At 38.9% G+C, this 12,196-nt stretch overlaps 1 protein-coding gene across 2 annotated transcripts in view; it reads right to left on the bottom strand.

The window, feature by feature from the left end:
• The window catches only part of Col28a1 (collagen type XXVIII alpha 1 chain), a 185,542-nt gene that overhangs the window by 114,537 nt on the left and 58,809 nt on the right, over window positions 1-12,196 (bottom strand). For both annotated transcript variants that reach the window (XM_040728558.1, XM_040728559.1), the window contains 2 exons: window positions 12,108-12,152; window positions 10,788-10,841 (listed from right to left, as the gene is read on the bottom strand). In XM_040728558.1, coding sequence (XP_040584492.1) covers window positions 10,788-10,841; window positions 12,108-12,152 — 99 coding nt within the window. The remainder of the gene's footprint in view (window positions 1-10,787; window positions 10,842-12,107; window positions 12,153-12,196) is intronic.

Raw genomic sequence — 12,196 nt, 5'->3', positions numbered from 1 at the left:
TTAATGGTGTCCTCAGTTCAATTTGTTGTTTGTTTATTTTTGGAGCCAGGGTTCTCTGTGTAACATCCCTAGCTGTTCTGGAACTTGTTTTGTTGACCAGGCTGGTCTCAAACTCATTGAGAGCCACCTGCCTCTGCCTCCTGAGTGCTAGGATTAAAGGAGTGCACAACCACCATCCATCCCAAGTCAATTTTTAAGAAATTAACCTGTTGTTTAGCTAATCTTTTTTAAAGCATGTTTTTCTTTCATTTTTGCTTCTTTAAATTTAAAAGACCACTTTTAGAAAAAGATTAAAATGCAATTATAACATAAAACTTTAAATTCACTCATTCTATTTTGTTCCTTTAAATGCAGTTTTGTTTCCTTATAGGTCAGAAGACACTTGCGACAAACATTTGAGGAAACATGTGAGTGTGGAAGCTTTACCCTACTTAGTGCTTATCTGTAAATTTGATATTGGAAATAAACTGATGCTCAGGTTTCCAAGGAAGTTCCTTCTAACTACTGACAGAGAGTTGGTTTGGTAGTTACCGTGACAAGTGTGGCCCAAGATCATCCAGAATAGAATAAGTCATCCCACCCATGAGCCCAGGGCATCCATTGCCCAGCCTAGTTGGTACCATAGAAATTTCTTCATGCTGCTTTTTCAAAAGAATTGCATGGATGTGAAGACTGTGGGAGGATCGCTTTCCCATACTGGAACACAGCCCATGAGTAACACAACTTCAATGCTTTATCCCCAGGAGACTGATGTCACAACACAGGATCCATAAACAGGCACTGGCATAGGGTTAATGTTTACTCCCTTTGCATTTTCCCACCAAGCCCATGGTGGTAAAGAAAGTGATATTCATTGTGAGACATGCTGCCTCAGTAGGATAGGCCATACAGAGGAATCCACACTCAGAACTGTTCTCTGGAAATGCGGCAAAACACATACAAGAGAAGACTCCAGACTTGATCCTTTGCCTTTGCTATTCCTTTCAGCCCTAAGCAACATACATGTATGTACACACACAGGCATGCGTCGTGTACCTGCAACACTAACTGCATTTACAAGTTCCCTATTTCACTTCCCTTAATCACCAGAGCCACTTGCCACAGAAAGCATTAAGAGAGCGAGTTTAAGATGCATCACCCCATAGGGTTCAATTGTTTGTTTTTTATGGCCTCCTTGTGAATGGGGGTATGAGCATGTGTGGGGCAATAAGTAGATCAGGCAGACCATTTACAAATGCCTCTGTTGCTCTGGGTCTCAAGTGAGAAGAAGTCAAAGTGAAATGAAGCCTATTCTTTCTTTCTTTCTTTTTTTTTTTTTTTTTTTTTTTTTTTGGATTTTACCAGACAGGGTTTCTCTGTATTGTTTTGGAGGCTGTCGGTCCAGCCTGGCCTCGAACTCACAGAGATCCGCCTGCCTCTGCCTGGGATTAAAGGCGTGCGCCACCACCGCCCGGCTGAAACCTACTCTTTCTTATTAATTTTATTTAAATTAAAAACAACCTTATCTTACATACTGATCCCAGTTCCCACTTCCTCCCATCCTCCAATTCTCCCCACCAACCCCCTATCCTACTCCATCACTCCTCAGGGAGGGTGAGGCCTCTCATGGGAGATCATCGAAGTCTGGCCCTCCCCCCATGTACCTAGACCAGAGAGTATCTCTCCATAGTGAATGGGCTCCCAAAGTCCACTTCACATACATTATCTCATTTAATCTCAAAACAATCTAGAAAATAGGCTTTCTCCCCATTTCAGAGTAGAAGAATATAATATGCATTTTGAGCCCACTTTTCATTGTACATAGAACCAAAACATGACCTTGGAGCAATTTAGTCCAATGGACTTAATTCTTTCATTTGCAATATTAGATCTTTTATAGGATTCCAAATTGCAAAAAAAAAAGAGAGAATGATTATGCATATCTCACAGGGCTGTTGATAAGATTCAAAATGTTGCCTATAAAATTTCCAAGCATATGCTGTAGCTGTTTATTATGTGAGATTTCAATTGTTATACACTGGGGCTTTATTGACCAACCTACTGCATGGTCTAGTGCTCAACAAATATCTGGTGAACAGCAAACTATGCCTGTAATTGAGAACCAGTGAGTCATGAGTCGCATTACATCCATACTTTGCAGATGCTTATAGTCTGTCCAGAGAGACAAAGAAATGAGAAAGTAAACTCAAACATGTGGATTAGCTAGAATTGAGATGCTAACAGAACATGTGCATCTCTTAGGAAGAAATGTTTAATTCTGCCTCAAGGAGTTCCGAAAGTTCATTACAATAGGGGAGATATTTGAGATGAACAAAGAGGTACTAATGTGATCATCTCCAGTACAAAAGAAAAGCAACAAAAAATGAAGAGGAAAGAATAATGTGAAATGTTCTTTGGACAGCAAGAAGTTTGGTAGGCTCAAGGCCCTAGGAATAGGGTGACAATAGGATCCCAGTAAAGAGCAGCAGTGCCCAGAGTAAATTATACAGCAATTCCCAAATATAATTTTAAATTTTCTAGTTGCTGCATTAAGGAAGTAAATAAAAATAGATGAATTATAAATAGTAAAAGTTTTACTTGTTACCTGAAATGTTTTAATGCTATCAATATTTTAAAGTATTGATGATTATTTTTTCATTATTTTAGAGCTGTCTTTGAAGCTCATGTGTACCTTAGGCTTGAAGAAAATCCAATTGTAAAAAACACATTCCAAGTGCTCAATAACTTCATATGGCTATGAGTTTTTGGTAAGACTAGAAAGTCCAGAGCCCAGATTCAGAACCATGGACAGTACCAGTAATTACAGATTTCCTGGAAACCTACAAAAACATCTTCAGGGAAGTTTGAGAACCAGAGAATTGCAAAAGGGACTGGCTATTTCTAATTCCAGACTAAGAGAATTTCTCACCTAGACCTTGTTATCTTTTAGTATTCTCCCCTTATGTGATATCTCCACAGTCCATCCCACTTATGTCAAACTAGAACCCAGGAGACATCCATGTAAAATGTATATAGACACCTGTAGACTAAATCTCTATTGAATTCATCCATCCAGCTCTACAGTACAGGCCAGGTTAATATCTTTTGTTCAAACCATGCAGCATCCTTAATAGACAAACTACAACTCTAGCACCCTCCGATCTGCTTCCTCCATTGCTATCACAGAAATCTTTCCCTTTTTATTGTAACCTGAGGGAAAAACCTCTTGAGGCATTTCCCTTTGCCAGCACAATAAAACAGAGCTCCATTCAAGGTGCTCCATAGCATGGTCCTACCGGTTCTGTAGCTCTGTCACACTCACCTCTTTGCTTTAGTAGCAATGACCTACATTCAGTCCCCTTCTTCCTTTCTGTCCTGAGATCTTAGATCTTAGGACATGCTACCTCCTCTATCTTGGGGGTAACATCATATTCAGATCATATTTCAAGCATTTTGTTTAGAAGAAAATTCTCTGATGGGATGAAATTCGCTGCAATAATGAGAGCACTATTTTTTCTGGAACTCTGTATTTCTAGTGTGTTAATGTGATCCCAAGCCCCCACTACCAGTCTGAAGACAGGATCTATGAGGTTTTGCTCCCCTTTGATTTTTCAATGCTTAGCTAATTATAGTTATTCATACAGACTTCTAAGCAGCGGGTGTTTACTGAGCATCAGCGAGGGAGCAGAAAGTGTATGGATTCCTGGTCAGATCCAGGAGAAACTATGGGTTTGGGAATTCTCCCTTGGAGTTACTTAGGTTTTCAATAAAGACAACTGCTTTAGGTATATAAATTATTAATGCATAATGATGCCAAGTGACATCAATTCCTTTGAACTCTCCAAGACACAACTAACAGTTTTTCTTTCCACTAGAAGAATAATGAGATCACAATAAAGAACCTAAGCTTACATTCTCAGGAAAGTTCACACACACACACACAAAAACAACACTTATGTACCATCACTGACTCTAAGATAACCCTTCCTTTCTAAATAGTAAACAATGTAAGGCAGTGGTTCTTAACCTATAGGCCACAAACCTTTTGGGGTCAAATGACCCTGTCACAGATGTCACCTAAGACCTTCAGAAAACACAGATATTTACATTGTAACTCACAACTGTAACAAAATTACAGTTATGAAGTAGCGATGAAAATAATTTTATAGTTGGGATCACCACAACATGAGAAACTGTACTAAAGGGTTGTAGCATTGGGAAGGTTGAGAACCACTTTATCTAAGGGGCTGCCCAATTCATCGAAACTCAATGCAATTATCAACAATGTAATTGTTATCCATTGGGCCCCTTTCACCATGGAAAAGTTGTTTTGACAACTTCTTTGAGTCGTTTCTGAGATACAAGTGACACTAACTTGTGACAAACGTTCTCATGCTTTCAAAATGGAAAAGGGTAACTGCGAGCATTTTCTGTGTGAAAAATGGTTCAAATGTGGCCAGTTTGCATTCTCAACAAAAACCTAGTTTAGGGCCTGAACAGAGACTTAGAGAAAAGTCAAGAAAGCTCCCCCCCCCCGCCCATCCTTTTTAAAGGCCAAGGAGGAAGCAAGGCACTAGGAAGTCAATATTCAGTGAATGCATTTGAATTGTTCTCCATTTCAAGCTCCTCTTGTTCCAGAAGAAGTTTTGGGTGATAAAGGCTGACTCTGGAGAAGAACAGTAGTGTGGACTTCTGATGCTATGAGAAAGGCTGTCAAAAGTTTTAATTGCTTGATAAAACTTGGCAACACATGTGGGATTCACTCTGAGACAGATGCTATGTGGAATGCTTAGCATATATTAATTCATCAGGTCCTCACAACAACTTTTATCAACCCAGAATGTGGATAACAAAGTTGAGTCATGGGGAAGTAAATTAGCATGCCAAATTGCACAGCTAATAAAAGCCCTCACTGCTGTCAACCTCACAGTTTGGATCAGAGCCGGCTCCCTCACCTGCCATAACCAACTACCTCTTAAAGTCACATGCCTCTAATTTTTAAAGATTTTAAAACTCATTTGAGTTTTGAAATAGGATAAAAGGCACAAATGTAGAAGTTATAATGTATTCGCAACTGAAGGCTTCTCATGGGAAGGCAAAATAAATATGGTAAGATGTAAGCCAAGAGGAAAGAGAACTTAAATAAACCAACTCACATTCCGTTTCAGGCACTTAAGGTCTACAGCATCAATGTGGTTTTATCAGTGATAAAATTAATGTTAATTTTACTTTGCAGTAATGTGATTACATAATGTAACTCTACATATAAACTCACAATTAGTAAACTGTACTTACTGTGGAACCATCATTATTTCAAATTTCCAACTTTAAATATATTTACCATCTACTTGATCACAGTCCACACATTTATCAATTTGTGTTTTCCAAAGAAAACATGCTATGAAAATGAAGAACTAGTCAAAACTACAAGTAACAGTGTTGCTCAATTTCAATAACTGTAGCATGGGTTGTCAGTGTTTGATCATATTAGTCAAACAGAAATGACAGTTCATGCAAAGCTGTCTGGTTGCAAAGTCATACTGCCTCACACACAACCAAAGCTAGAGAAGTGAGTGTCACTTTTACTAAAATGAAAGACTGGTAGAAGCTACCCAGGAGAGATTTTTAGATCTGTGCCTCTGATGGACAGTTTAGGTTTCTCCTGCACAAAGTAAGCTGCTGGAAAATATTCAAGTTGGATACCTTCCATTCCTGTGGCAACAAACCACTGATTTATAGAAAGGGGTAATCAATTTGACAGTGTGATATGGTTCTTTAAAAGGCATGCTTGGACACTAGACAGGCCTAGAAGGAGGAAGTACTGTTTGGTTCATACAGAGTTCACTGAAATGATTAAAAAAATAAGCATAAATAATAATACCTGTTGAATGACATTGTTAGCATGTTGAATTCCAATAAATTTTCCTCAGTAGTTCAAATTATGTTAGGTTATGAGTACTTCACAATTTTAATAAAATGTCTTATCCTTAGAATGAACAACTTCCCCCGGCAAAATTGCTATCGCCATGTACTTGAATTAATGACACTGATACAATTATAAAAACCATGGCATTCCTCTGAGCATACAACTGGGTCTGTTCTATCTAGCACCCTGTCTAACTAGGCATATGAGTCACACAAAAATGTCCTGGGAAGTGCTGGCAGTTCTTTTGGCTCATGAGAGCTTCTGTTGGCAGGCTCTAACCACACAGACACATGTGCACATGCATGCACACAGCCTGCCCCAGCTGCTAGAGTCATAGAGATCAGAGATATAGACATGAAAATCATCTGCCTTGAAGTCATTGGCTGACATCCCACATGTTTGGCAACCCTTTCAAGTTGTCACTATCAGTTGTCTCATGTCAGATGAATTAATAAGCTTGCTTAAATTCCTGGTGAGCAGATGTTCATGCAAGTCAAAGCTCTTTCCACATCAGGAATTGCTGGGTTACTAACAATCCTTTCCCTTTAATTAAGTTCGGAACAGAAATAATATTTAGACTTCGATATCTCTGAAAGGAAAATAATCTCAAAATTCGGTCAGCATGATTCATTAAATGAATATTATAATGAATATCATAATATTTTCCTATGCACTGATTCATCACAATCTAGTATCGACAGAACTGTCAGTCCACTAGGAGAATTGTCAGGGAGAATAATATTTAAGCTGGTGTGTTCAAGTGCTGTTTTAAAACTACTTTCCACAAAGCACAAAATATAACAAATGGGCTTAGAGAACTGTGAATCTGCAACCTCTCTTGATTAATTATTTTTGCCACGAATTGCAGACACTACATAAGCTGTATCTGACCTACCCCACATCAAGTTACAAGAGATTACATATCATGTTACAAACCATAGTTGGTAGGTAGTTTGAAGAGAAATCTAAATTTCTTTTAAGTTTTTTTATTGTAGTATTCAACTATTGCCAAACCACAACTGGAAATATTAGTCATGTTTAGTAGGCTAACCTCCTAGAACAGTGGTTCTCAGCCTTCCTAACAGTTCCTTTATCACAGTTCCTATGTTGTAGTGACCCCAACCATAAAACTATTTTCACTGCTACTTCATAACTACAGTTTTGCTACTGTTAAGAATCTTAATGTAAATATTTTTGGAGATAGAGGGATGCCAGAGGTGGTGCGACCCATAGGTTGACAACCACTCTCCTGGAGCCACTACGATAGCTGTGAGTCAAATGAAGTATTTTAATAGTGGCCAAAAGCAATGCATTTTAAAACTACTGTGTCTTCAGTAGTAATATTTACATCCCAGTAAAATATTAACGTTATAGAAAACATGAGACTCTAAGTCAAACATTCTCTTACCACTTTGAGGAGAACATGCAAATATGAAAAAGTTTTAGTACCCAGGAAGCTATTGATGAACCCTATCCCATTCTGACCAGGTTATAATGTTAGAAAAGTATAATTGGCTATTCTAGGCAGTCATGCAATTCCCTGCACCACCAACATCCCCTTCCTAGTGTCTCGGAAGCTAAACTGAACATAAAGACTAAGTCTCCTATGTAAGAGTACTTAGTGTTTCTTATACTTGAACCTCAAGAAAATGAAGAAAACCCTAAGAAAAAAATCCTTTGGGAAATACTGCGAATCTTCTAGAACAATGCAAGGAGGAATAAAGAAGATACCACCCCCGAAGATAAGTTCGTGTGATATAGTATTAATATCACCAATTCCAGTAGTCTGAGGTACATATGGCACTTTTCCTTGGGAGAGGCACCAGAGATGTTGGTCACCTCTGCTCTTTGGCCCTGACCTCCAGGCTCTTCTGTGGGGCACCTTTGAGTGTCACAGACAGCTTCACACAATTCCATAATGCAGTCCTTCCCCTCAGACAGAGTATTAGAACAGATTTGCATGAGATTTGAAAAATAAATATCCCTTAAAAATAACCTCAGAAAGGTCTCAAGATCCAGGAAGAATGGCTTATTTAGTTTTGTATTCCCTGACGTGCTTGTTCATTCAGAATTATTTACAAATTTTAAAGGCCTCCCCATCTTGATACAGTCTAGCTAGCTAGTGAAGAGCCCTGTTGATTACTGCCTAGGCTAACCACAGTGACCCTGGGAAAGTTGACAGTGCCAGGCCCCTAGCACTCCAGTCTCTCCTGAGTTACAAGTTCAGCTTGGTCCCAGGAATAAGGTGTCAGGCACTTCCATAATTATATTTCTAATGATTTAAAAGATTGTTGGGATGTTCTTCTAGTGCTATTAAATGATCCGTTGAGTGGGAGAGCCCGGGGCCTGTGAACCAAGGCTTCCTTCTAAGAAACAGCTATGTTTTGTTGCTATGCCAACAAAAGCATTCGGCAGAATAGGAGTTAATTTCCTCGTGGAAAGTATTAATGGCAGAAATGATTGGTGAAACTGGGCCAGAGGCATATTTTTCCTGATTTACAACATGCTATCTTTTTCCTTGCAGAGAACACTGGTTTAGTTCCCAGCATCCACATGGTATCTCACAATTGCCTGTAGGTAACTCCAGTTCCAAGAGATTCTACGTTCTCTTCTGACCTCTGCAGGCACAAGTCTGACTAAGCTGCCCAACTCAGTGTTGTGGTCTTCCACCAGAGTAGCTAGAATTACGAGTCTGGCTGAAATTAGCATCTACTAATTGGCTGTTTACTTTATGGTAGAGGCAGGAAGATCTAAGTTCAAAGGCAGCCTGGGCTTCAGAGTAAGTCCCTGTCAGTAATAATAATAATAACAATAATAATAATAGTGGAGAGGGAGGGAAAAGGGGATGAGGACACAGGGAAGAGAAGAAAAATGCAGCGAGGGAGAAAAAGAAGAGGGGGATGGAGGAAAAGAAACTGTAAGTGATTTTATGCCACGTATAACTTATCACAACCAAATTTCAACTGGAATTTTTTTAACTTAAAAATGTGTCTGAAGGGCACACATCTTTAGTCTCAGTTCTTGGCAAGCAGAGGCAGGTGGATCTCTGTGAGTTCAAGTCATTCCCAGTCTATATAGTAAGTTCTAGATCAACCAAGTGTATGTAAGGCTCTGTCTCAAAACCAATCTCCCCATATAAAAACAATCCCCCAAAATAAAAAATAAAAATATTTCTTAAGATGAAAATGTTCTTAAGATGAAATTATCAAATACTGTTGGGAAGATGATTCCCTTCTCGAACATGCCATGATAGTCAAGCTCAGGGCTATCCTTCCCATTATAATCATCCCTCCCCAGAAAGAAGTCTCGTATTCCAGACATTGCTAGAATTCAAAATCTAAAGATTGTGAAAAATGGTTTATTTCTTAAAAAACAATGAACAAACAAAACCTAAGTAGAGAGTCTATCAGGTTTAAAGAAAAGTGATGGGCTGGGCAGTGGAGGCGCATGCCTTAAATCCCAGCACTTGAGATGATAATAGCTCTTTATGGGCAGGGGACACCATCACTGCCATAGCCATCTTCACTGCCACCCTCACTGTCTCCTCCTCCTTAGTCCCTTGTAGAGCTCACAGCCCCACCTCTCTACCGCCCCTACCTCTGCCTCATATGCACCAGTCACCTCTAGGCCTTTTCCAAAATGACAGCATGAAGCCAGCACAATCCCTCACATTCTTTATGGCTCATCCCTTCTGTATTTCTGTCACTGTTACAAACCTTTGTCCTGACACCCTAGTTTAAGCCTCTGTTTTACAGATGTAAAAATTAGCATCTTGCTTGACCCAGAAATAATGTGTGTACTGTCAAGACATGGATGGTTTTTCTTTTGGCAGGATTTTACCTACAGCTGAGGCAATTTTATGAGAACTACTCAGTATTCAACAGAGCCATTTCTTTCCCCAGAGAGAATTAATCATAGGCAAGGACTGGAAAAGACATTTCCCTAGATGAAGCTCAAGCCTGCTCCTGCTGAGAGGCCCATTCTCTTTTAATTTGCCAATTAAAAGTGGCCTGGGAAATCTCAGATTGTCATTATCTTATTAAAAATACATACTCATCACTCCCTTCCCACCCTATGGAGAATTAACGCTCAAGTAGCCCAACTGCTCTCTATAACTTAAAGTTAATATCATCTTCAAAAGATGACCTCTATTGAGGGTCAACGGAAGACAGCATCTTCTGCAGCTAACAGTTGTCAAACATTCTACACAACTCCCTTCACTACATCCATGGATATGTTACTGAATGTTTATCACATCTATGAATTTACTAAAAGGAAATAGAAGCATTGTTTTCAAGTAATAAGTGGCCAGACATACAGGAAAAGAAAGTCCCATAACCAGGTACTTCAGCATCCTCCCTTTTAGAGAATCTTTGGTTGCTATTTGGCTCTTATTCCACCCCTCCCCTCTGTCATACCGGATTATCTATGGGATGTTGTCACAAACATGGTACTGATGGTTGAGGTTGCTGGTTTCTGTTTTTATGACAGCCGTAAATCTTATCCTCTAATAAAATGTATGTGGAGATGGCTACTAGGAGGAAAATGGAATTGCTGGGGTCCTATTGCATGGTACTGCTTTTCAGTTCCCAGGGAGTCATAAATACCAGGCATCAAGAGTAAGACAGAAACATAACAACAATGCTGGATGATTCCTCATAGTTATTAATGCCCCTGAATAATAAAGTAGTAGATGATAAATGGATACCACTGCTTCTCTGTATGTACTTGAGTTTGACCCTGTGCAGACACCTGCAGGTTACTGAGTATTTGCAGAGGCACTTTTCAAAGAATTGACTGATTCCTGTCTAATAAAACTCACAGTAGCACAGTGCACTAGAGAATGGCACTCCTCCCATCTCAAAATTAGGGAAAAAATTACCTTATTTCCTTGAAATCCCTTTGGACCTGGATCCCCTGGAGGTCCACCAATGCCCTGCTCCAAGATGAAAACCATGAATTAGTTTATGTGCCAAACTAGAAGGCCAACCAAGAAAGAACAAGCAATTTCTTAGGATTCCTGGGAATCCTGGTGTCAGGAGCTTGACTGTGAGGCTCTGATCTACTTTGGGATCATATTCAAATGAGAAACTGCATAGCATAAACTCCTTGAGTCAAATTAATAGCTTCTAAAACAATATATGCTAAAAACAAACATACTTTGAATAGGATGTTTGTTTTCTGAGCCTGTATTTTAATCTTCTTCCTGTGTTGGGTTCCACATTTTAAAAAATATTTTTCCTATCAAACAGCTTTTTAAATATATCTAAGTAGATCATTGAAAGCTGTCACTTGTATCATGCCTGAAGTGCCAGTCACTGCCTTGTTCTGGCAAATACAGGCCAAAAAGAAGAAGTTTGTTAAGTAGAAACAGCCTAAGAATTCTTGGGTTAAAACACACAACTTTCAGTCTATCTGGGGAGGGGCATTTTGTTGGCTTGATTTTTGTCTTTGTTTTGTTTTGTTTTTACATTTGTGGTGCCAAGGATTGAGGCTACAGCTTTGTGCTTGCCTGATAACCACTGAGCTATATCTCCAGACCTTCAGTAGAGTTTTTGCAATGCTACAGTTACTTCTTCAAACTCATCTACATTCATTGTTACCTTAGAAGAGACTAGTCCCTTCACTGAGAAAATTGATACAAGTTATTTTCTGGGGTCCACAGTATATAACTAAGCTGTAGACTAACTCCATATTTTCAAGGATTAACTACTTGCATTGAAGGAAATAATATAAATGTTTAGATAAATAAATTTAGAAAAAATGTACAACACTTATAACTACATTATAGAAGCAATAACTACTACTTTATCAGCAATAACTACCTGACTTTCTCCATGCAAGTTACTTTCCATTTCCTTAACAATTCACTAGACAGAGTTATCAAGTGTATTTATGAGGTACCTATTGGTGCCTGTCTTTAGAGAACCAAGTTAATCAAAAAATTAGTAAAGTGGTTTCCAAACTTGGTTACATACGGGAATCATCCGGAAACCTTTATAAAATACTGATACCTGACTCATCCGGAAACCTTTATAAAATACTGATGCCTGACTCCAATTCCTAGATGCTCTGATTTAATTAAAGATGGTGCAAATGGACCAAGGGGGGGTGGTTGTTGTTTTTGTTTCATTGTTGTTAGTTACTCAAAGCTCCCAAGATTAGTCTTATTTAAACTGAAATTTTCTTTTCACCTCCTTACCTGAATTCCTCTGGGTCCCTTTGGTCCGTATGGCCCTGGAGGTCCCTGTGGGGTAATATTAATGGTGAGTATCTTTAATTAGCCTTCTC

This window comes from Mesocricetus auratus, unplaced genomic scaffold (genome assembly GCF_017639785.1).
Source record: "Mesocricetus auratus isolate SY011 unplaced genomic scaffold, BCM_Maur_2.0 Super-Scaffold_100019, whole genome shotgun sequence".
In the NCBI taxonomy this organism is placed as follows: domain Eukaryota; kingdom Metazoa; phylum Chordata; class Mammalia; order Rodentia; family Cricetidae; genus Mesocricetus; species Mesocricetus auratus.
The sequence above is the reverse complement of the archived record's forward strand: the minus strand, read 5'-3'. Positions and strand labels throughout refer to the sequence as shown.